This window comes from Xylocopa sonorina, chromosome 15 (genome assembly GCF_050948175.1).
Source record: "Xylocopa sonorina isolate GNS202 chromosome 15, iyXylSono1_principal, whole genome shotgun sequence".
Taxonomy (NCBI): domain Eukaryota; kingdom Metazoa; phylum Arthropoda; class Insecta; order Hymenoptera; family Apidae; genus Xylocopa; species Xylocopa sonorina.
The window spans coordinates 5,839,610-5,864,329 of NC_135207.1; the positions used below are offsets into that span (position 1 = coordinate 5,839,610).

The following is a 24,720-nucleotide window of genomic DNA, read 5'->3' on the forward strand; positions in this document are numbered from 1 at the left end:
CGATGCGATCCGTGTGTCTGTATATACGTGTACGTGTTAATCCGCGCGTGTGAATGTGTGGGATAATAGTTTTCGAAACGGTATACCTTCGTAGCTGCGTGTACGTGTGCGTGGTGTCGTGTGTGTTTAAACGTCTTCTTATATAAAATCGGCAGTTCGGGCAGTTCGACGTCTCGCCGCACGACTCTAGCCTTACGTATGAAACCAGATTTACAAAAATACGTTGCGCGTGTGTTTCGCGTATTTGGCACTTTTATCTCCCCTCTCTTGCCCCTCTCCTCTCACCTCTCCTCCAGCCTCGCTCTCCTTCGATCCCTTTCACCCCAGCATCCGCGCACCCCTCAACCTCACCCTCACCCTCTCGCCTCTCATTCTTCTCCACGCGCCCGTGCACGTCGTGATTCTTTCATTTATTTCTCTCTCTCTCTCTCTCTCTCTTTCTTTCACTCACTCACTCTCTCTCTCTCTCTCTCTCTCTCTCTCTCTGTCTCTCTTTCTCTCAACAAAACTCACCGCACCGCACGCACCGCATACTTCTCTCTCTCCACACCACTCCGACATTCCCGTGAAAGAGTACAGGATCGAGAGTACCCATCGTAAAAACGTGTCCATGGTACGTTATAGGAGAGGGAAAGATCCACGTTTCCTTCGACTTCGTTTCTTATTATTCTTTCTTTTTTTTTTTTGTTCTTTCTCTCTCTCTCTCTCTCTCTCTTCCTTTCCCATCGTCGAAAATCCTCTGTATCCTCGGGCTCGCCCATCATCTCTGGCAGCTGCGGTCGAGAGAGGGTCCTCTTCTTGCACGTCGACGCGAAAATCGGCAGTTTCGATGATTGGCGGCGGCCACCGTACGGCAGCGACGGCGACGACGGCGGCGAAGGCGGCGACGACGATAAAGGTGGCGCCGTCGGCGACGGCGGCGGTGCAGCAGCCGCGGCGGCTGTGGACGCGGCGCGAAGCCGCGCGGGATCGTCGACTAGTCCTCCTCGGGGCCCATGTTCATCAGCATCATCTTCTTCTTCGCGATCCTGCTGTACTTGATGTCGATCGGCTTCGTGGTGTCGTAGAGGCTCGGCGCCTGCAGGATTATCAACACCGTGCCGAGCACGCACGCCACCGTGAATATCCAGAGGAAGATCCGGTCGAGCACCATCGCCACGTACTTCCAGTCCTCCTCCACCTGCAACCACAAACGTCCAGTCGTATCATAGTAACACTTTCAGCGGACGATTTAAAGAATCGATCGATACAAAATTGACAAATTTATTACTGAATGTACTCTACTTCGGTTGAATTTTACAACAATCTCACGTATTATTATAACGTTCGCATCAGCTCGTGTATCACTGAAGGGGTTAAAGCAAACGACAGGAAAAATTCCCGCAGGATGGTGTTTCTCACTCAGATCAGAGGGGCAGCGACGATGACAGCGAGCCTTCGAACGCTATCATAAATACAATACCCCGTCTAGCGAGCTGATCATCCCTCCGATGCATCGAAGCGCGACATTCCCTCGTCCCCGAGAACCGATCAGCGTTCATCGAATGAGAAACATTCCTCCCCAGAGTTTTCCGCCCTCGACGTCCCGAGTATCAATCTACTCAGCGAAGCCAGGATCTATCGTACGTGTCCCGAGTCGCTACACCTAGGTTGCCTAGCTAAAAGGCTGAGCCCTATCTGCGAACTTTCAATCGAGCACCCTTGCGACGCGCGCGCAGAGAGGAAAAGGGGTGGCTCCAGATCTTGCCTCGCGGAGAGTGGCAACCGAGACAACTGATCCTTCATCTCGAGGGGCTGTATCGACTTCCTTCGATTCCCTCTGCGACAACGGAGAAAGTGGACGATGAAACAGACATCCGATACTTTTATGACACTTTCGCCGGGGACGTTCTCCCCTTTTCAATTCCGCGCGCGGCTATTCCACGTAGAAACTCACCCTCGGAACTCCGTTCACGCGCGCAACACCCCTCCCACGCTTTTATCGCGATAATCGAGCTTATACGCGAGCCACCAGGAATCCAATAACGAACCACGTTCGGTGGATCGAACGTTTCATACGGCGCGCTCTCCACGGGGAAACAAAGATCGAAACGCGAGCGTAGAACGAGACTGCGGTTCGGTTAACAACGACGCGAGCCAATGGCGATGCATTTCTCTGAAAGGTACACGGGAAATCGGAACTTCGAGATACTGAAAAGTTTCGTTTTGTAATATCGAATATCGTTGATTTCTTCGAAGTTGTGGTTCTTGGGGTGCGTCGATGAATAAATTAAGTTCCCTGTAGAGCAAGGTTGCAATTTTTGAATGGATACAGGAGCGAATGATTTATAACGGAGGGAAACGGGAACGCGGAAGAGGGAGATCAGCCGAGTAGAATGGCGGAGCTCGAGTGAGAGAATGGGGAACGCGAGGAGAAAAAATGACGGTGATCTAAAAAGTTTGTTTAATCCGGGATCGCGACGGGTAAAGTCCTTCTCGCTCGGCACCTCCGTGACATCTACCTTTGGCGAGCGGCCAATCCGCCACTGGCGAAGAAAGCCCGCCACGGGTTATATTGTAACGCTTCGGGACCATAGTTCGCCCATAAAACATAGTCCGCCTCTTCAGAGTCTATCCGACCCTATGGAAATCCGTGACGACGTCTCTATCGTTCGCTTTCTCCGCTCTCGCGCCACCCTCTCTTGTCTCACCCTCTTCTCGCAATTATTCCAGTCGATCCTTGTAAAGGCTGGCTCGATTTCTCGCGAGCTTCTTTTTTCAATCGCAACGAAACATCGTGGAATCAGAACGCGCGTTTCTGCAGTTGAGTTTTAGTGTCGAGTGTAGCGGAATGGAGAGCGGGTGGAAGCAACGATGGTCACGATTTCTTTCCAGGGTTATTCTTAACCTTCGAGGAACCAACTGGGTGCCAACGAGCAATTTCGTTGGCCGCCCTTTCCTGGATCTACGGACGTCTATTCGTTTGCTATCGCCAGGAGGCGCCTCTCGTTCTCACCCTCGTTCCCCACAGCTATACCCGGCTATTTACATTCGAAAACCAGCCGTGGGATCTCCGATCGAGGCAAACACCCCTTTTTCCCAGGACGATAGAATGAAACTGTTATGAAACGAGAAATCCTATTCTAAACCCTGTTACTTTTCGCAGTTTCCACCGGTGAACCAGGGAACCGTGGACCGTTCTCGAGTACCGTGCCAGTCGAGCGGCAAACAGAGAGGATAACTCTGTATAATTCGGGCGTCGTCGCGTGCCCAATCGAGAGTACAATGAAGTAAAATAAACTTCCGTAGCTGTCTGCCAGTGGACTAACGAACCGTGCAAGTTCCTCGCGCCTAAACTACCCGGGGAACGAGCGCGGAATAATCCAGCGCGACTCAAAGCGGCAGCGGCGCTTAAATATAATCGAGAATTGAATTAAACGAGAAACGAACGGGAAACGAATTAAAATAAATGAGAGCGAATCAACGTGTAATAAACGGATTCGAGGGTGGCGAGCGCGAGAGACGCGTTTTGGGGCGCGCGACTTCGTTCGCACGGACGACGGAAATCAGATACGAGGCGCATTCAGATCCTCGCGCGGAAAGGGCGCGCGTCTCCTCCGCGCGAGAGCATTAAACGAATTAAGCGCGGTTAACACGGGTCATGTGGGCGGAGGGGTTCACCGCTCGCGAGAATACGGACGCACAAAGCCCTTTTCAGAGCTGTTTCCGGGGCTTCCGGTTGGCCGGCGACAAGACGACGCGTCTACCCCTTTCAGCCGCGCGAGTCGCGACTGGCGTCGACTGTTTCTCGCGTGCCAACCCGAAGGCTGGAACTGATTTCGACATGGAACAATTGGTAACCACGTGTGTGTGTCTCGACGGATGTTACGAGTTCGATTGTCGACCTGTAAAATTCGTTTGTAACGTTCGTTTCGTCAAGAGCGTGTACCGTTTCGTCCACTCGGATATAAACGACAAAGCAAACAAATCTCCTGCGGTTTTGTTTTCGATCATTTCACGGATTCATCGCGTTCTCTTTAGAAGAGAGAATAAAATGAAATATTAAATGTACGTTTAAGTATGTCAGCAGAATATTACAGGGAAATTGTATAATACAATTTCAGATGATTAACAAATTATGCAGATGCACGAATATGCAGGGCAAAAATGTAGAAAAAATGTGCAAAAATTCTACTCTACGTGTACTTTTCAAATTGCTTCTCAGTTCTCCTCGTTCGTTCCTGCGAGCTACCATAGAGTTAAGTAGAATAAGACTAGCGCTGGTCAGAGCAGCCCACCCCATCGCGCCCAGTCCAACGAACGCGGAAAGTACGCAGGCTCGTGGGCCACGGGGGTACGTAGCCCTCTTTGTCACGCAGACAGGAAGCCGCAGACGCGCGCACGGCCCGCGTTCTATCCGTTTCAACACGCGTGCATTGGCGTAGACACATTTGGCAGCGAGGGCGGAACTCCGCCGCAGTGCGTACCCGCGGCAGACACACCGCGTCGATAATTTATGAACGCGGCCGCGACTTTCCGCGTCCCCGAGCACTGGGCTCCAGCGCCACTGTTTGCAGGGTGAATCGCGTCCTACGCTTGCGACCGGAAGTTGGCCGATTCGACGCGGCTGGGGCCGCGCAATGCTTCCAAAGTGGGCGAGCGTGAAGTCTCGATCGATTCTGGATTCGATTCGTTTTGGTCGTCGCACGTTTCGCGTCGAGATTTTGCAAGAACTGCCACTGCTCGGATAAATGGAAATTTAGAAGAAATTGATGTGAATAAAAGTCGTGATTTTGGGGAACGCTATGCGCTGTAAATTAAATAGCTGAAGCGAGTAAACAGAGTCTCGATAGAGTCTAACTAGTAAGAAAAAAGAGTCGTACGCAGGAGTGATCGATGAAATTTCGCGTACAGAAAAGTAACGAAGGGTGAAGGTAGAAAAAGAGAGAGCGAAGTGAGGGTCGTTCGCGTTTTTACCAACGCCCAGCATTGATAGCGCCCTTTTTTGCGCTCGAGTTTCAGAAAACACGCCTGTAATATCGGGAAAGTGGAGCGTGAGCGTAATAATAGGCGGCGCGTTACGGGAAAGGGCCTCGTTAGAACAAAAACGACATCCCCCGGTACCACTTCCGGAGGCCGCGCGTCCCTGAATTATCATATTTTCGGCTGTCGAACTTCTCGAACGAGCTTCAACTTCCGTTCAACCGGGTAACTGTATAAAGTGTGCTAAAAACTACGGGAGCACAGTTTCGAAACTTCGTCCTCCTCGTCTTGGCCAGCCGCGCGCCAGTCTTGACGGCTAAGCCTCGACTTCGAGCGACCGCCCTTTCCCTGACGAACTTCTTCCCTCTCGAAATAACAGGTACCAGCTACAAGTTTCGCGACTCTACAGTTTTCTGTCATCGGCGTCTTAGCGTCAAGGAGGAGGAGGAGGACAGGGCGGCTCCTCGATCCACCATGAAATTTTCATCCCCCTTAGTATCTCAAACTCGTGTCCTCGCTTTTCTTAGAATGTTTGCTCGGAAAGTTCGCTGGCGCGTCGTCTTCTTTCTCAACGATGCAGCTGGTTAAGCGCGAAGCAACGACGGATCCTTTCACTGGCGTTGCGCTTTGCTCGTAAGGAGATTCCGCGACAATTTTTCCACTGACTTTTACACTCTAGTTCTTCAGGTTCGCGCTGTACTCGTATCGCGTCTCCTCCTGCTGTCGCGTTCTTCGTTCGCGCGCTAATATTTCAAATTCGGTAGTCACACTTCTCACGGACTCGCACGAGGGAGGAAACAGGCGAGCCTATTACATCGACGGTACAAGCGTAATTTACCATCGTTACCGTTATTACTCCGTTGTTGGTGCCATTATAAATTTCCGCGGCAACGCAGAGATTTTCGTGCACGGGAGTGCCCCGAAGGGACGTGGAATAAACTCGATACAGAATGGATCCACGAAAGTGTGCCAGGGCGCTCGTTTCCGCGCAAATATGAAATAGGGGAGCGCATAAATTCGTTCGAATTTACGGCCGGTCCCGGACAAATGTCTCAACTTCGGTACGCGTACGCCCTACCGGGACCACCAGCGTCAACGTCAGAACCAATTTCCCAAGTTTTACATCGAGCCAAGCCGCTGAACTTTGCTGCACCGCCCGCGCACCCGAGCGATTCGCTCGGAGTTCCTGTGAACGCCCCCGTTTCGCCATTTGTATTATAATTTTTTCGAGAACTTCGCTGGAACACCGACTCGAGCTTAACTGGTCCCAGCACCCGTAAAAAGGTTTAACGAAACGTATTACAGGCCGGGAGATAATGCCGTTTAATAGGCTCCCGAGTCCCTTCGGTAGAATACAGCGTCATATGTCAGCCATCCTATTAAAGTTTCAACCCGCAACTCGGAAGTTCAATTTGCTTAATCCATTTAACTATTCCTGGAAGCTGGACTTAATCCAAGTGCTCCTTATCGGATGGAAAAAGGATACTTATCGAAGTTCCCGCCGCGTCCCACGACGGCTTGTTAAATCAAATGTCCCGTGCCGTAAAAGGGTTAAGTAGGAAAACAGAAATTCCGCTCCGGGCATGAGAAACCGAGATTATCAGACGAGGAGCGGAGTCGAGGAGTTATCGTCGTTCTCATCCTCGTTTCCATTCGCGACGATCAAATCTTCCATGCGAATCTGCTTCTTCTCTCTCTCGAAATCTATTCTCTTTACAGTCAGATGGTTAACTCTCGTTGGCGCTTCATCGCGACTCCATCGATCTGCGCGCCACGTTGCGAAATAGGTCTCGGAACCCTCCACGTTCCACGTCTTTCAATTACAGAGTAGAAAAGCCCGTTGTTGGCCAGCCACGCGTTTCCACGATCCCTTAACAGACTTTCTACTCCCGCCGCGCGTTTCACGTCGAGAAGTTTAACGGGGGTTGTAAGGCATGGCGTGGACGGTTGCTGCCCGTGAAGATTGATGGGGGACGATCGCTGGCGACTTTCAACCAGCTTATCGAGAGAACCTCCTTCTCCTTCGATCCTCGAGGACGCCGCGTGCCAGGGTCTTTGCGCCCAAGTCAAAGCGGACAGAGGGCTGGTTAACTCGCCCATTCACGACAGGACGCGGGACGGAAGCGCGACGCTAAAGGGGTTTGCTCGACTAATAATACGCTAACCACCAGCAGTTCCTCTCAAAGAGCTCGACTTTTTTTTTTGTCTCCATCGACGATCGAGCTTTTACTCTGATCGACGCGCTACACCCACGCAGCGACAACGTTCTCGTAATATCCTTACGATTTTTGATACAATCGAAACTTCCTTTATTAATCCTTTTACTGTTACTTGGTTGACGTAACAGACCCGTGGAAATTGTTCAGTTCGCGCGAACGCTTTTAAGAAGTTATCGCGCGATTTTAGAAATCATTTCTGAGCAGCTAAAGAGAATAAAATCCGCGTCGAACGATCGTGGTCGAGGCACCAGAGCGGGAGAGAACGTTTATTGGATTTCGATGCTCGAGAGCTGAATGGAAAATGATCGCTGGGGGGTGTAACGATCGGTTATGCGGCCGAATAGAAGCACACCGTTCGACAAAACGCGACTGATCCACGAAAGGGCGAGACAGAGCGCAATTAGCATAGTTGACGCAATCCCCGTGTCGAGCTTAGGACAAATGCCCGCCTTAAAATTAATGCCACCGCTTGCCCGCTGTGACCGGTGCCCGGTTAATCCTTGACAGGGACGAACTACACGAGTCGCACTGTTCTCGTCGTGGTTACCCTGCACTTGCTTTTGGTTCTTATCAATGAATCACACGTTGGTTGAGAGTAATCGTATTTTCCGTGCGAACATGGAGTATTTTGCTCAAGACAATCAGACTTAATTTTCTTAAAGAATCAAGCAAGAAGGATCCTAGAATGGTCTTTAAAATTTGTTACAAAAATTTTGCTGCAATTGAAAATTCAACGAGGAATAATCGTCAATTCTAAACTTATAAAACGTTAATTCAATCGTTAATCAGCACCGTCGAGATACAATTATCGTTGTTCCAACGTCTCCGGCGCAGCGTCCTCGAGCTCGAGCGTCGTTCATTAAGAAGAAAATAATCGCAAAGTACCCACGTCGTTGGAACGGTGTTTCTCGATTAAAGCGGCAGGAAGGCGCTTAACAAACTCCAGACGCGATCCAAGTGAAATAAGTTTAATTTCACGGAACGTTTGCATCGCCGCGAGGATATTCGAGGGGGGTGGCGCGAGGGAAGAAAGCTTAATAAATCGATCGCCCGACCGGAACTAAAGCTATTAACAGCAATCGGATCCTGAGGTGTTCCCGGCTGATTAATACGATCCGATACTACTGGCTGGCAGCCTATCACCACTCGAATCGCGGATCCTACGGCTGATTCGTTATAATTTGCTTTGCTGACCGTAGCCAGCTCGTCCGTCCGCTCGGCTGGCCTCCTCCGCGTAATCACACCGAGCGTTGGAGCCGTGATTTGCACGCTCCATTACCGATCCCGTCACGTGGATTACTCGCGAAGATTAAAGAGGGTTTCCTCGATCGACCAGGATCAATACCAGCTGGATCAACCCACTCTTTTCCGACGCCACGCGGAGCTTTTATTATTTCACGCGCACTCTCGAAAAATGGAGCAGCATCGATCTTTCGACGCGAGGGAAAATTGCGGGGAACTCGTTTAAAGAGCGAGTTAAACGAGAGATACGAAAAAGAGATACTCACGCTCTCGAACTTGTCCTTGTTCTTTGCGTGCTGAGCGATGAACCTGGCGTCGTCGATGGTCTTCTCGATCTCGCGTACCAACGGCTTCTCGAATGTGGGGCTGACGTCCTCGTGAACGTATGCGGGGCTGGCCGGGCCGAATAGGTCGTCGTCAGCCCCGGGCAGTGGCAACGAGGGTAGGGGCTCCTCGAAGCAGGGCGCTACGGTGCCACCCACGGTGGCCACCGCGCCAAGGTCGTACCTGGCAGCAGACGGTGGCAGCCCGTGTGCAGGTATCTCGTACTCCCCGCTGAACCTCTTGCCGTAGTACGCGTCGTACTTATCAGTCTCTTGTACATGGAACACATCGGTGAGCATGCCCTCTGGCGGTTTGCCGTTGCTCGCCTCGACGTCGTCTATGTCGTCGTCGTCGTCGTCGACAGGCTCGCCGTCGGCGTTCACGCCGGCGACACCGACTCCGTTTCTACCGACGACCACCACCTCCTCCTCCTCATCGTCGTCGTCGTCGTCCTTCTTCGGCCTCTCGATCAGAAGGAACCGCGGCAACACTTGGATGAACAGGACCCGCACCCAGTTGGCCATGCGGTGGGTGACCGGCGAGCGGAAGTTCACGTTCAACACGGCGATCGTCACCACCACGGACAGCGTGACCAGTACCATCGTGAACAACAGGTACTTGCCCAGCAACGGGACCGTTAACGACGTGGGCGGTATGATCTCGGCCAGCAGTAGGAAGAACACCGTCAACGACAGCAGTATCGAGATCGAGAGCGAGACCTTCTCGCCGCTGTCGCTCGGCAGGTAGAACACCAACACCGAGAGTATGGATATGCCCACGCACGGTATGATCAGGTTCACCGTGTAGAAGAGGGTCTTGCGGCGCAGGGTGATATTGAACACGATATCTGGGTAGGGCTCCTCGCAGCATATGTAGTACTCCTCGTTCCTCACGGCAGGCACTTTTATTATGTCCCACTCGACGGAGATGTAGTAGTCGGTCAGGTCGATCCCGACCTCGATGCGGTTCGAGTCCTCGGTCTGGGCCAGGTGTCGCAAGTCGACCTGCGAACAGAGACACCGGAACAATCGTTTCACGCTCCTCCGGACGATTACCACTGACAAACGGACCGGCTCGACTGGGCTGGTTGGTACTCGTTATCGTTGTTTCTTCGGTGCTCCGCGATAGCCCCGGGTGGGAAGGGGATCGTACGCGGTTAATCCCCGCTCGGTTTATCGCGATCTCGAATCGACCGTTCGAGTAAATTATCGTACCCACCGAGAGACCAGTAATTGGTTCGTTCAAAGATTATCACGGCGCAGTGTACCATCTAATTGAGGCTCGAGATAAGGAGCGTTACGCGAAACAACCCATTTGACAGAGGGCACGGCCTGTATATAGCTTTGCGCGTGTACGTGCCTGAGAGTGGGGCGCGGATACAAAGACAGGGTCGGCTGATGAATAATAAGGGTCGCCGGGGGTTCGTCAGGCGCTCGCCTAACTGGGAAACGAGCTGGCTCCTCGGCACCAAAAATAAAACAAATCCGAACGACGGAATCTCATTTTCGTCCCCCTTTTAAAATGGTCCCCGCGAAAGATCCTGGAACCGAACCCAGCGTGACCTCGATGCGGATCTCGTTCGGCGACGGTGGATCCGATTGTTTAAAAAAAGAAGACGGGTGGTGGCTGGGAGGAGGGCGAAGATCAGCAGGGGCGAGGGGAAAGAAATTGGATACGTCTAATGGCTGGGTTTCCCTCGAATCTCGGAACGGGGAATAAACTCCGGAGAGCGGAGCCAAATCTCTCTCCCGTCGAACTTCCGCCGGCTGGAGGCCCCTTGATCCCCTCTGGACCATTTCTAAGATCTTTCGATAACTCCGCGAGGAGATCGCCGCGCGTTAAACCGCACTTCTCTCTCTCTCTCTCTCTCTCCCTCTCTCCTCCTGTTCCTTTCTCTCGAGTTTCGCCCTCGCAGCGATGCAACGAGAGGCTAGCTGCGGGAAACTGCGCGAGGATAACTTGGAGAACGGAAACAGACGTCTCTAGAATAGAGAAAGCCGTCGAACGGCGGAGCTTGTTCGGGGGTGTTTTCCTCTCGATAGAAGAAGCGGTTAAATTTTGATCGCGGACTTTCCGCTCGTTTTACGGAGCGTGTAACAGTTTTTACAGGCGAATCGGAAGCGGACCATTGCGAGAAACTCTGCATTACATTATCCGTGTTACTTCCTGTCCCTGACAATGGCTACTACCACTGGTTCACGTTAAAGAATTTCGAGCAGCATCTTGACGATTATCTATAGTCTTCTGAAGGACTCGTCGAGTCACGAGCGATCGTCTTGAAGGAAATAAGGAAAACGAAGCCATCGACATGTCCAAGTAGGTCGAGCCTGACGCTACTCGATGTCCTGCGCGCCTCTCCTCACTGGGAAAATCGCCGTGGAAAACGAGTAACGAGCTGTAGACCGCACCGAGCAGGATTCAAACGGAAACGACACAAAGGGAGGAGCTTTGAGAGGAATCCTTTCATCCCCATTTACCACTAATATTCCACCGGTTATAATTAATGAATCCGTTGCTTTCCAATCAGAATCACGAATAATTAAAGCTCATTTTAGATACCATCGGATTACATGCAAACACCGATCTGTCGCTGCGCTAATCACATTATTGTCTCGCGCAATTATTATTATTATGAAGCGTATATCGCGAAACAGATTCGCGACGTTTCTTCGTCCACCGTCAAACAGATTACGCTGGTGATCGGAAAAGCTCGAAGCCGGACGATACAACCGCAAAACCGAGGGAACTCGAATCGAAACGGTGGAAACCGGAAGGGGCGCGCACGAAGGGACCGGTTCAACGGCTCGCCGGAACGGTTTATCGTTCCAGACGCGGGATTTATCCCCCGCAACGGTTCTACGCTGGTGAAATCCACGGACAGCTGGATTTGTTGGCCAGGGATAAATCTGCCCCTCCGCGGGTGGGTCTCTCGGTCAACGCGAGCCCAGGAAAAAGGGGATGAAAGGAGTTCGAGATGGCTGGAAACCCTCTTCATCTTCCATTGTCGCGAAATTATTCTTCCGTTCTTCTCGTTTCTTTTCTCTTTTCGAGTATACTAAAGAGTAGGAGCGGAAAAATCGCTTGCGGATCGACTGGGCGTGGGGAATCTTTGACCATCGGGGTGGGATCGAATTAAAATCGTTTCGAACTGGCTATGGTAGATTCTGCTATTAGATTCGTGTATTCTTTCATTGAATTTGGTATTTGCTTTAGTCTTCAATTTTTCGTAGAGAATCGACTCTTTCTATTTCTGATTTATATCAATTTTCTTTGAATCCCTTACTGATTAAGTATAATTATTCTCGCCATCAACATTTGCGCAGCTCAGATCGAACAAAAACCGGAAATTCACGATAAATGTCTCGATATTACATGAAACATCGTTCATAGAATGAAACGAACAAATAATTCCAGCGTTCTGCAACAAAATGCTGTTCTTTGAGCCCAAGTGTCGAAGCGATTCAGAGTCGAGCAACGGAGGGATGATCCAGGGAGGGAAACCGAAGGGGTGGAAGCCATGCAGCGCACGCACCCCGTCGACAGGCGAGAAAAAGTTTCATCGGTGTCCGGAGGGAAATGCCAGCGAGGCGAGAAGGCTCGTCAAAAGCTGGCCCGATGAATCGTGACGTTTTCCCGATCGCTGCCACCGCGTTCCACGCCTGCATTCAGAGATTATACGTCTAGGCGGGCGAGGGCGTGAAATATTTCTCGCGAGAGGGAACTCGACCGTTTTAGGCTGCCGTGGATGTTCAAGACATCTCGATTGATATTTTCGAGAACTGAAAACGGCTAAGCGTGTACGATAAATTATGCTACAGCGTCTGACGGATCCTTCGTGAACGTCCAAATTTTTTACGAGACTGCTTCCAACGAGGTCATCGTTTTGGTTTAATTTAATAAAAGATGAGATCGTGGAAATCTTCGAGATCTTACGTCTCTATTAAGAGCTCTCTAAGGAAACGCGATCGATCCTCTTCGAAGACAGTTTTTCAAGCGAATGTTTAAATTTTTTACGTAATTTAGCTCAAGAGAAGGAACTGAAGTTTACTGATATTTTTAGTTCGTTTTAATAATGCAATTTTCAAGTGAAAAGCGAAAGATTTCGAGAGTAGCCCGTCTGAAATGGAATCCATGAATCGTGGCGTTTTATTGACGTCTGTTAGCACGTCTGAGCTATATCGAAAGAATGCCAGCGATATTCTTCGACGGAACAACGTCCCTCCAACACGCGGAAGAAAGCTGCCAAAGGTAATCGATGGCTCGGAAGGTTTCATCGAAAACCGCTTGTCTTCTCTTCTCGCGACGTTTCACCCTTAACCCGTTTGCATCCGTGGAAATGTCTTGGGTACAAATTTTTATTGATTCCACAGTTTGCACGCCTCACAGTCCAATGGTCGTTCGCGTAACTTTTCCTGTCCACTTTCTCAAATTTCCAATCGAACGCAATTTCTTCTAGAAAGCGTACAACTACCTTAATGCAACACTTATCGAAGGGGTTAATGTATTTCCTCTTTTCTCTCTTCCTCTTCGTTCCATCGCAATTCTTAGGGTAATAGAAAAATTCCACAAGGCAGAGACGACCCTCTAACGATGATTACCGTCGATCAATTCAACAGCAACGCGTTTCGCGCGCGAGAGAGAAACACTTGATTGCGCGGAAGAGATAAAAGGGGTTAAAGGGTGGTAAAGCGTCGACGACAAGTACCAGGCGCGAACTTTCTTCAGCGATGAACAGCAGCAACAGCGGAGACCTTTGACGACGCATTGTTACCAGCGTTTCTCGCGCGTCAACTCGCTTGGTCGTTGAATTTACACGCCTTTCCATTATTACGCACGGTTTTATCAGCAAACCAGGACGCCGTTCGTGTACCGATAATGACTGAACGTTGATGAACCAGCCCGCCCCAGGGATGAACGAGACTCAACGTCGCGACTTGCAAACTACCCAGTTGCGTCTGTCGCGGACGAACCAGGGAAACTTTACGATGGTAGGAGGCTTCAAAGGGGTGTCGCAAAAGGGGGAGGAAACTTTGGACGCGACGAACGGAAGATCGTCGACCAGAGACGGTAACGAGAAGTTTTTGTTTCGGATATTCGTAATGGAGGGGAAAGTTGAGTCGCGAACATCGATTAAAGTTCGAATGCGGATCTGTATGCACCCTTTTCGAATTTATTATCTTCTTTCTCGCGAACAATTGTACATAAACACGTTAATTAGTCTTAAGGACGAAATAGATCTTTCTAAAGACTTTCTCTCTCCCTAAAATTGTTCAAAATTTCAGAGACTCGACTTCTTTCGATCGACAATCCACACCCACAGAAGGTACGTACAATTCCAACGTCCGCGTTACTCACCGCGTGAAATCGAACGAAGGGGACCAGCGGCTGGCGAGGTTGAGTTAAGTAATTCATCGAAGATTTGCGACGGTTCCGCAGTGGCATGAATTATTCGAACGCAGCGGAACGCACGCGGGGCGGTTCGTGGCGGCCGCTTTAGAATCCAGGAAACTCCTGGGATTCGGACGGCCGAACGGCAGACCGGATGCAGAATGAAAGAAGAACCGTCGGGGAATAGAACTGTCAGCGTAACTTCCAGCGTAATAAATAGTTTAGACGGGGACGCGGAAAGTCGAACGCGGGCCCGTTTTCTTGGCCAGCTGCCGGCGCGCACCACCGCGCGATTCACCAGCAATTTCTATCAGCCACACCGTTTCCGATTCATCCATATTCCGGCCGATGAATTTGTATCAACGGGACGGAAAGTGCCAGTGGATTGGGGCTTCCGGATCCATCGTGTTCGATCGTCGAATCTAATATCCCGCGCGGATTAAATTAAGGCATCGCGGATAATTTGACACCCACCTGATCAGTCGCAGGGACGAGCCTGATTTTCTATCACGCGGACCGGTTACGTGTGAAATATCCATTACCCCTGGCTGGATATGAATACGCTTTCACGACCGATTTAATTAGAACGCGTGAACCGTTTAGCTGGAGGCACATCTCTCTTCTCCACGCTCTTTTGGTATTACTTATTTTATGAATAATTACTTTATCCGTTATATCTCGTTTTAAGTATTTGCATACATAAGTACGGATGTACTTTCTTCTCTTTTTTCGCTATTTTTTTTTTTCTTTCACGGTTCTTGCTTCGAAGATCACGCATCGTTGATAATGTCGGGGCACGTGATAAATCAGTGGACGCATAATCGAGGTAATCTCCCGTATTTTAATCCCTACAACTTTTTTAATATTACCCGTGAAATAGGCGACTCGTTAAAGGGGAATTAGATTCGTTCAAGCTGCTGGAAAGTTCCCGGATCGCGAGAACAAAAAGCGAGAACGAGCGAACGATTTAATTTTTTTCGTAGAACGCGCGACACGAAAGATGGGGAACGGATGTTTCGCGTGCAGAGGGATTCCCTGGTCTCACTGCAAGATCAAACGCTCTCGCGAAGCAGCAGTCTTTTTTATAGAATCAACACCAACGAGGAATGAGGGGGCATGATTGGATGTACGGTGACCTGTTGAGGAATTTTTGATCGCGAAGGAAACCGTGGCAAAAGCCGGACGTGACCGGATTTATAACTCGATCGGTCTCTTAAGGAATACTTTATTAGACCGTAAGTGGAGCCGGATAGAAATACGAGCTAAGCCTGGTAATACAATCGGGCTCTCCGTGGAATACCAAAATGTCCTCGGGCCAGTGACGTCACTGGTTCGAGATCGACGTAGCCATATCGTACTCGAACGCTCATCTAAACGCGACACCACTCGAAACCACATTAATATCGATATAAAAAAGAAACTACCTAAACCACCACCATCTCCAATTATCGTGTAAGAAATTTTTCAATGCAGCGTGGAACATTTCTTACCTTTACACCCCCTAACTTTTCGCTTCTATTCAAGTACAACTCATTTAATAAAAAATCCTATACAGTCCAGACTTTTTGTATTTGCCGCTGCTTCACCAGTTATTGGATTCAGGATTGAGATGAGATCCCTCAAAAAAAAAGTTGTTTAAGAGACTGCGTAAGAAGAACCCCTCTGTTCTACGCGATTCTGTGCAGACGCAGGGGTAACGGTGACGAGAAATGAAACAGGGGCGTACTGAAATATAAATGTAATAAATTCATCGGGCTGAGGGGGAGGCACGTACACGCTGGCGTCATCAGAAAAGCTCGGCGTCTCGAGGAGAACTCGGTCGACGTTCCATTGATGCGTTCTTACATATCTCTGGTAGCATTGTAACGCGGTTCAGCGAGCCAGCGAGCCTTCTCCACGCTCCCCTTCAGTTCCTCGCGCCTTTCAAGCGGACACTGTCACCGACGCGACGAAATTTCTTCGCTTCTCGCGCGACGTTCCGTTCGCAAGAACGTCCTCGCAATTTTCACCACGCGCCCCTTCACATCCCTCTTTTTTTCAGTGTTGTTCGATTAAAAAAATCGAACGATTCCCAGGTAAATGAAAATCGCTCTAAAAGGCTCAGCAAAGTTACTCGCGCCACAAGTTACCAACCGATTCCTCTCTTTATTTAACATAAAAACGTTACATCGCTGACGAGCCATAGAGGTATTAGCCAGAAACTTTTACGCGCGGTTATACGCGTAAACATTCGCCCGCGGGTTGTTTAATGCAAAGGGGAAACGAGTGGCGATACAGACGGGGAATTTCGACGGGTCGTTCAATTTTTACGAACAACGTGCATCATAACGCTCGCGGTGAACGCGAATAAAAGCCACGTCGAAAAAAAAAAAAACAGGGAGAAAAGAAAAAATACGAAACAACGTTGCGAGACCCCTGACCGCCATTGTCGTACGTCGTTTACAAACAGAAAACAAAACCAGGAATATTCGAACGTGACCAACGGTTGCGAATGGAACGGTTGCCAGAAACTATCGCGACGATTAGTCGAGCGACGCGAACGGAGTTCGAAGCAGAGGGGGTGCGTAGATACGAATCCTTGGGCGATGATTAATCGCGGTTTAAACGTAAGGGTTGGCTCGCTGGTCGAATCTTATTACTCACCGTGTACCCGTCGTAAGTCCACGAACCAAACTTCATGAAGCAAGTCTGCTCGTCAAAGGGGAAGTACTCCACGTTGATCTCGCAGAATGATTTATAGATCGCCGGCGGTTTCCACACGACCTTCCCCGTATGGTGCAAAATCGCCTTGGTCATAATGGTCACCTCGTAGTTGCCATCGGCGCTGAAAACAAAATTAATGTCCACCCTTGATTTATGCTCGGCTTTTTCCGCGCCGCCTTCTCCTCGTTAGTAGACACGGTTTCGATATCGAACGCGCGCCCTTGGGTCGATTAATCACCCTTAGCAACCCTCGAGCTATTCTTTCGTCTCAACTCTCGCAGCGCGGAAAATAATTTGCAAGTTTAAGGATATAAAATTGTATTCTCTCGCGTCGAATGAGGTAACCGCGGATCTGGTCTCTTATCAAAGACGAGAGGAGCGATCCGCCACCCTCTTTATCTTTTTTTTTTTTTATTAAGAATAAACTTGGTTCCGTGGTTGCACAAAAGGAGCGGCGAGCGAGAGAAATTTCAGCGGGCGTCGAAGGCTGTGGATAAGAAAATCCTCGGGATAAACAATAGAAGGTAAGCAGTAGAAGTGCACGCTCTAGAGTCGACCGTCTGAGGGAACGGAACTCTAGAGGAATAAACTCGACGAGATAATGCGGCCGGATTTCTAATATAATACGTGTGCGGCTGCAGCTGTCGTTCCTGCAACTGCACTTGTTGCGCTATTTTCGCTCGACCGTTCCTCCTTTATTATTAGTGCAAGCGCAGACAGCGCAACGTACATTTCTTCTTCACTAATATTTTACCATTCTGCTATTTTATTGTTTGAAAATATTCGTACGCAACTGGTTGTCGTGTTTAACGAAATTATTTTTATATTAATTATAATTTGGATGAAAAATTTCGTAACTGTTTACTAATGATATGTTAGTTTTCCCAATGTCAGTACGTATAGTAATGGAGAGCAAAAGTACAGCGTCAGGAAAAAGGTAGATATAGGGCGGAAGGCCAGCTTCCAAGTCGTGTCGTTGCAGGTTCATGCATTCTGTATCGTGCGTGGTGAATATAAATGCGGGATGGCCCAGAAAAATGTTGGACACTTCGAAACTTTGATTTATCGACGCGAAAGGAACAATGGAAAACGCGAGCCGATGGGAAATATATTGGCCCGCCGTGACCAGCGAGGAAAGACCTTTCGAGAGTTTGATGGGGCTAAAAAAAAAAGCAACAAAACCACCCCCAGAATGTAAACAGAACGAAACGGGAAACATAAATAAACAAGCAAACCGAAAATGTGTTTCCAGATTGATTCGCGAGTTTTACTATCAATTTTTATGGTCTAAACTCACCAGAGGCCGCTGTTTTCTAGGCGTGAAAAAAGAAAAAGAACGCTCGCGCGATATTTACATCGGACGAAATTCGAACGCGACGCCACCGATCGAACGGTTCGATTCATTCGCTCGAGCAAAGCGTAAACGAGCAGCGTTATTAACAGAGATAATATTCGAATCCGCGGCCTGACTGCTGCTCGCTTGCAAGTGACAACCACCAGCGAACGGTATCGCGCGTCGAAAATAGTTTCGCACGCTCGCTTCCGGTTGTAATCGGCTTTGAAGACACGTGCAAGCGGATTTGCAGCGTTTAACATCAAACCGGGACCTCTTGATCGTCGCTCGTGCTTTGTTTGCCGCGAGGCTTTCGTATCGGATGAAGAGTTACCTCCACCCCCTCTCTGTAATCAAGTTACGCGAGCCTGACTACGTTAATGCAGCTCCATCGCGCATCGCGATCTTTCAGTAACTTCATTTCTATTATCGCATCTCGCATAAAAACTACCCCTGTACCATCGCAAATTGCCAATACTCTCCGTTTCAACCACCCTTAACGACACAAGCGAGCCACAATATGGTGCTTTCCAACAGAAAGTCACGATACTAGCGCTTGGTAGTTAAAGGGTTAACAACAGCGCCCTTGAACCTCGCCATTTACACCTCGAATCGTAAACGCGTTTCACGTTCTCGTTCGCACAGACAGCTTGGATAATTCTAATCCTACATTCGAGGTTAGAGAGACCATATCGTAGGCTGATGACCAAGACAAACAGCCACGCGATCGTCCAATGGTATCCACGAGGCATCTTCGACCGCGCGATAAAGGACGCAGCAAACGACGCGGATCGAATTGGCTATGGTCCACCCCCGTCGATTCGATCGCTGCGTATCGAGTTGCAGGCGCGACCACACAGTCGACGATTAGAGGGTTAAATCGACGAAGGTTGGCGCTCTAATTCGCGTAAGCGCGGCTCGATACACCGAGAATTAGCGGGGCGCGGCAGACCCTCGGCTCAGCGGTGCAAAATTGCTCGCAGAGTGACCGGAAGTCGACGCTACCAGGCTACTCGCTCTCTTCGCGAGAACAATGCGTTCGTCGAGCGGTAATTTTGTAATGAGGACGTTATATGCTGACGTTTCTAACGCACCGTGTCTTCGAGACGAGATTCACGACTGATCCAGAGACTTCAGCCCTTGGACAGAGGAAAGTTCTTGGCCTTGCGAGCTTAAACTCGAACTTCCCCTTTGATTGTCCTCGAGGACATTCAAGCTCGCGTGAACCTAAAGTACATTGTCTTCGAACAAAAACGAGAACGTATCGCAAACCTTTTGGGGGTGAAAGAGCAGTCGCTTGGGCCTGAAAACAACCCTCCTCGGATCGGACATATATCGGGACTAATCGCAGGAGCGGACGAACAGAGGAATTCCCGTGTAGCCAGGACGAAAGAACGGACGGTGGAAGGTTAGGGCAAAGAAGTCCGCGATCTCACGATTAATCATGTCCTTTTTTCCGTGGACAGCGTGCCCGGTTCTTGCGCAGGCGGACGTCGCGTAAATCTTCAAACCTGACGTCCCTTTTAAGCGCGGTTGTCTACTCGACCGACATCGAACGCTCGCGGAGGGGAAGAAAAAAAAAACTACATTGTCGAGGACATTGAATTTTTCGCCCGCACCCCGCGCCCCGTCGTTCTCCATTTGTTACCTCGACAACCGTTACGTCTATCTCATTCTTCCATTACGCGCGTCTGAGGCCTTGAAACGGACGCTCCGACTGAACCGGAGGATCGTATTCACGGTTCCTCGAGGATTCACCCTCGTTTCGATCGCGTCATCGATGCTGGCTTTCTTCTGCCGCTGTACAACCCCTGACTAGTGAGTCAAGGCTGCTCACAGTTGCTCGCTGTGCTCTCTACTTTGTATGAATATGTGGAATTAAAAGAATCTTTGAATCTTGAATCTTGAATACTTTGAAGTGTAATCACTTCGCAGTTAAATTGGAACAAAATTTTCTCATCGTACCGTTTCATATAACATTATTTATGTACGAAGAAACTGTACAGTTACAATAGTGGTTACCATATACGACCATGGTTACAAAGTCAATGATTTGAATGTGAAACACATTTAACAAAGTTTCTTTGAGCACGGTAAACTCTCAGATTTGAATAGCTATTAAGTACAGAGGACGGTTACAATGGTGGTTTTAGTTGCGAGATTGGTATTTCCGAAACTGCGACGCGATTCAAATAATTTGCCGAAATTATCCCACCTCGAACAAGTTGCGCGCGAATGAAAAGAGTTCGGAAAATGCAATTAGAAGGAAACTGATAGAAACTCGCTATCTGTCACGTATCAGAGTGTACACGCAGTGAAAGCTCGATCCAGTTGCATCCAAACTTCGTCGCATTCTCCTGGCATATTTTCGTTAAACACGGTTGCCTGGTAATTAGCGAGCAAAATGAGAGACGAGGACAAAAGCTCGGAGTACCGCGTGCATCTTACGTTTAAAAGTTGATCTCGTTTATTAGGATAACCTTGGCGCACGCGCGATTATCGGATTTCCACGGAAAGCGATCGCAATCGAGAACGCAAAGTACCGAAAAAAATATCGAAGCCATCGAAAGGGTGGAAGAAATTAAAAAGCGATCGAGCGAGGTCCATCGCGAAGAGAAACCAAGCTCGATTTGTTCCGCTTCCGGGCAAAAGGTGGTAGCAAACGAGAAGTTAAATCACTCTGTTCCACATTTTCTACTTCCAACGTTCCAACGTAATATCGCTGGGCTGGTAAGTGACCGTAATTAGGGGTCCATTCCTGGTGTTTACAAAATTTAAAGGAAGCACCCCCATTTCTCCGCTGCGGTTCAGCAGAAATATCGCTTCGTTAAAATCCTGGCAAGGTTCCCTGCTGCGCCGTCGAACGTCCGCTTTTGTCTCCTCGTTCGAATCGCGCGGAGCATTCTCTGGGATCGACGCGAATTCCCAGCCACAGGGGGTGGTACCCTCGGTCCTCGGGTTCGTACGCTACTGAACGCGCCGCGAGAGATGGGCACGGCCAGCGGATCGATATAAGTTTCAGTGGTACAACGAGGAAATTCTGCAGCCCGTTTTTGCTCATCCACCACCCCCTGGTTCCGGCCAATTAAAATCGGGTCGACGATAAATTCGACGATCGGGCCGACGCGATGTGAAATACGCGCGACGAGATTAGTGAGGGACACGAGTTCTTTGGCGCGGAAGTTACGCGATATCCGAGCGTTTTTTGGTTCCAAATTCCGAGGAGTTACTTGCGAAACTTGGACGGAGAAATCTGTCGAAAAATCGAATGGAAAATATTATTATCAGCCCGTGGAATCGTGAATAGGATGCACGTGAACAGCACGGAAGATCGCTTGGCAGATTAGAACTGTAATGCGCACAGTATTTTTAAGAGAACATCACTTTTCAAGAAAAGATTTGTTAAGGGATAACTTTAAAGATTTGCAGCTGGCAAGAGAAAAATGAAGGTCCCATAGAGACACGTTTGGGTGGGTTTAGAAGAAACTTTGCACAGTGTGCGTAGATGGAGGGAAGAAAAAAGAGGGGTGGCGAAGAGTTTAGGTAGAAGCAGAGGCAGCAAGTATTTAGTTTCGAGAGTTTGGCTGTAGTTCTCAAGTAAAGTTTGCAAGTGTTATGAATTGATGCTGTTAAAAATATTCCAGTATCCAAGCATCTTTCGCGTTCCTCGTCCACTGATAAATTCAACGTCTGTTGATCGTAACGCGTACATTTTCGCCGATGTAAATCTCAATGAGCAACGCCAGATAGCGCGTGGAGGGTCTCTGATACAAAAATGGGAAATATCGAGGGTAATAAATCTCCCAATAGCGGATCTCGAATGATGCACCCCCTCGAAACGAGATATTCGTATCTCTCTTTAAATTCGATAACGACGCCCGACCTTTGATTTGTTTCGAAACGAATCTCTCCACCGAACCGACTTTCGATTAGGGGTAGAAGAATTGGTTTTATCGTTTCCGATTTAAAACGATGGCGACGAGCCATCGTCCTCCTTTTCATATCGCGCTGCCCGGTTTTCGACAGCCACGGGAAAGATTGCCCGTTTGCAACGTTTAAATATTCAATAGGGGTCCGAGGAATTTCTATTTCCGCGCAACTGGGCCATCGTTCCATGCAAATTCGCGAAATTTCGCGGGGGGGTTCGAACTGCGTCAAAATTGAAAGCGCGTAACCGCACCCAGGAAATGTTCCTCGCCTACATAGAACTGAACAAACGTGTGACGAGTCAACAAGAGTGCAGCTGGGCATGATAATCGTACGCAGTTTCGAGCAGCTGTACAATTACCCTTTGCAATACGGGGGAAATTGAAATATGTGAAAAGAAACGAATGACAAATTTTGTTACACTTATAAATTGCTTCTGTTTAGAGGAAAATTTAGGATCAACTACTTTCTGAGAAGTGAACGAGTGAATACAGAAACGAGCAACTCATCGAATCAAGAGAAACGATTCAATTGAAAGGCGACGGCTTCGACTGAAGTGTAGGCCCGTCCGACGTGCTAAAAAGATTATCGTGGATTTCGTGAGAATGGTCAGCGATCCGTGACAATGGTTTGTTTTCTCGCGGCAGCCACTCTATTTTCGTTTCACCGGCCCAAGGAAATAGCCACGGGGCAACCAGTGCGAATCATCCCCCGTACAAAAGCTTCTTTCTTCCCGGGGAATTCCATTTCCAATGGAATTGAGAAATCCGTTGGAAAACTCCCGCGACAGCCCTTCGTTCCACCCTCTTCCTACTAAACTCTTAATCGCCGCGCAGCTCCCCGCCAGCAGCCTTATTATCCCGCGTCTCATGCACCCACGGAAATTAATTCCTCTAAGAAGACGCGGCGAGGGTGGTCGCGAGGGTGAGTTGCTGCGCGCGAATTCCACAACCCCGCAGCAGCGTTCAAACAACGCAGCCGTCTCCTGTATCCGAAATTACTCAAAGGAATTACCACGGCTCCGCTTCGAGTCCGGGCCAGACACTCGTTTCCCTCGTCCTTTCGCAATTTCTATCCCAGCAGCCCCGCGCAAACCACCCTTGCTGCCAACCACCGCGAAACTTCGCCCACGCCAAGTTCGCGCAACGAAACGACGACCCCTCTTACAACCCTCCATCCTCCTCCACCGTCGATAACGAAATCGCGTGCTTACACGCTGGTAACCGAAATACACCAATTAGCAATCAACGAATGTATCAGCCGCTGCATCCAATTTATCAGCGACGAAACGCTGCCGCGCGTTTATGCGGCAAAGTTTTGTGCAACTGCGCGCACCCTCCGCAGCGGAAGCTTGGTTTACGAGGAGGGTGGATGGGGATGGTGGCTTGGATGCGGCTCGTTGATCTGTAGACGCGCGTACAGGGTTTCTGGAGGAGGAGAAATTTTGGGATCTGGTCTGGGAACCGAGACGAGGCGACGATTGGAATTAATAGAATCGCGTTCGATCTGCAGCGTTTTTAAGAGATGCGATTTGAAAGATTTGAAGATGAACAGGCAGATTTATGTTGTTGTTACAGAGAAAAAACGTCGAGGTGTTTTAAGAAACAGACAGTCGATTCTAGTTTCACTTTGTACCACAGAATCGGCCCTTAAAATTTCCCTCACGACTGGCGGAACAATTTGTGTACCGTGCATGGAGGGTATGTTTGAGAATAAACCACTCGCGCGATTTCAATGGAGCCTCGTGTACTACTGGATTCTATGGAACATGGTCAGCTTTTCAGAAGGATTCTCACATGTAGCGTAACAAGTGCTGGAATTACAGCAAAATCACTGCTATCCCGCGTATTCAACCATGGTAAAAGTGAATTAGAACTGCGCGAGTAATTAAAACGCGGATCTAGTAACACAGTGCTTAAGATTAATTTGTCAACCCCTACTAAACGACAAACTCGAACGAGACAGATTTATGTTAAATGACTATCTCGAGCTCACCTCATATTTTCTACAGCCTTGCACCCTCTCAGAGTGTTAGTCGAAATGGTTTCTTCTCACAGATAGCGATCTTCAATTCACCAAAGGGTTCTTCCAGCACGCGTAAGGCTCAACGTCGTGTACCGTGCGCAGAGATCACTGGTACAGGCCCCGATTCTTAACAGGGTACTTTAACGTGCACTTGGCACATTTCAGCTCAGCGTAGGCCGTTATGTCGCGGCTGGATGCCCGGGACGAGACACTCGGCGTCGACTCGACCGAGAACAGCCCCAGAATGACGAAGAGAACGACGAAGGGGGTGCGCGCTCGGTGATACGCGAGGCAGCCACGACGATAGTCGAACAAACGGCAGTTTTGCTGCTCGAGGTTCGAGATAATTTCGTTCCGAGGGAACGTGAGGGTAAGTAGGATGTTGTTTCGGGGATTGCTCCACCACTGGGGATCTTCGAGAACGAATAAGGTGGGAAAGGAAGGGTTGTTCGTGGATGGCTGAGCCAGTGTTACTCGTGCCAAGGCGAAAGGCGACGATGCAGCAATTCTAGGAACGATGGTATCCTTGCTGTTCCTTGAAATTTTTCCAGAATTCTATGGGAATGATTATCGTTTGACGGTTCGTTTCTTCTGTAC

The 24,720-nt window shown here is 49.3% G+C and overlaps 1 protein-coding gene across 2 annotated transcripts in view; it reads right to left on the reverse strand.

Moving 5' to 3' along the window:
• Window positions 1-781: 781 nt before the first annotated feature.
• Nachralpha1 (nicotinic acetylcholine receptor alpha1) overlaps window positions 782-24,720 on the reverse strand; it is a 130,613-nt gene continuing 106,674 nt past the window's right edge. For both annotated transcript variants that reach the window (XM_076907226.1, XM_076907227.1), the window contains 3 exons: window positions 16,779-16,959; window positions 8,690-9,751; window positions 782-1,180 (listed from right to left, as the gene is read on the reverse strand). In XM_076907226.1, coding sequence (XP_076763341.1) covers window positions 977-1,180; window positions 8,690-9,751; window positions 16,779-16,959 — 1,447 coding nt within the window. In that variant the 3' untranslated portion in view covers window positions 782-976. The remainder of the gene's footprint in view (window positions 1,181-8,689; window positions 9,752-16,778; window positions 16,960-24,720) is intronic.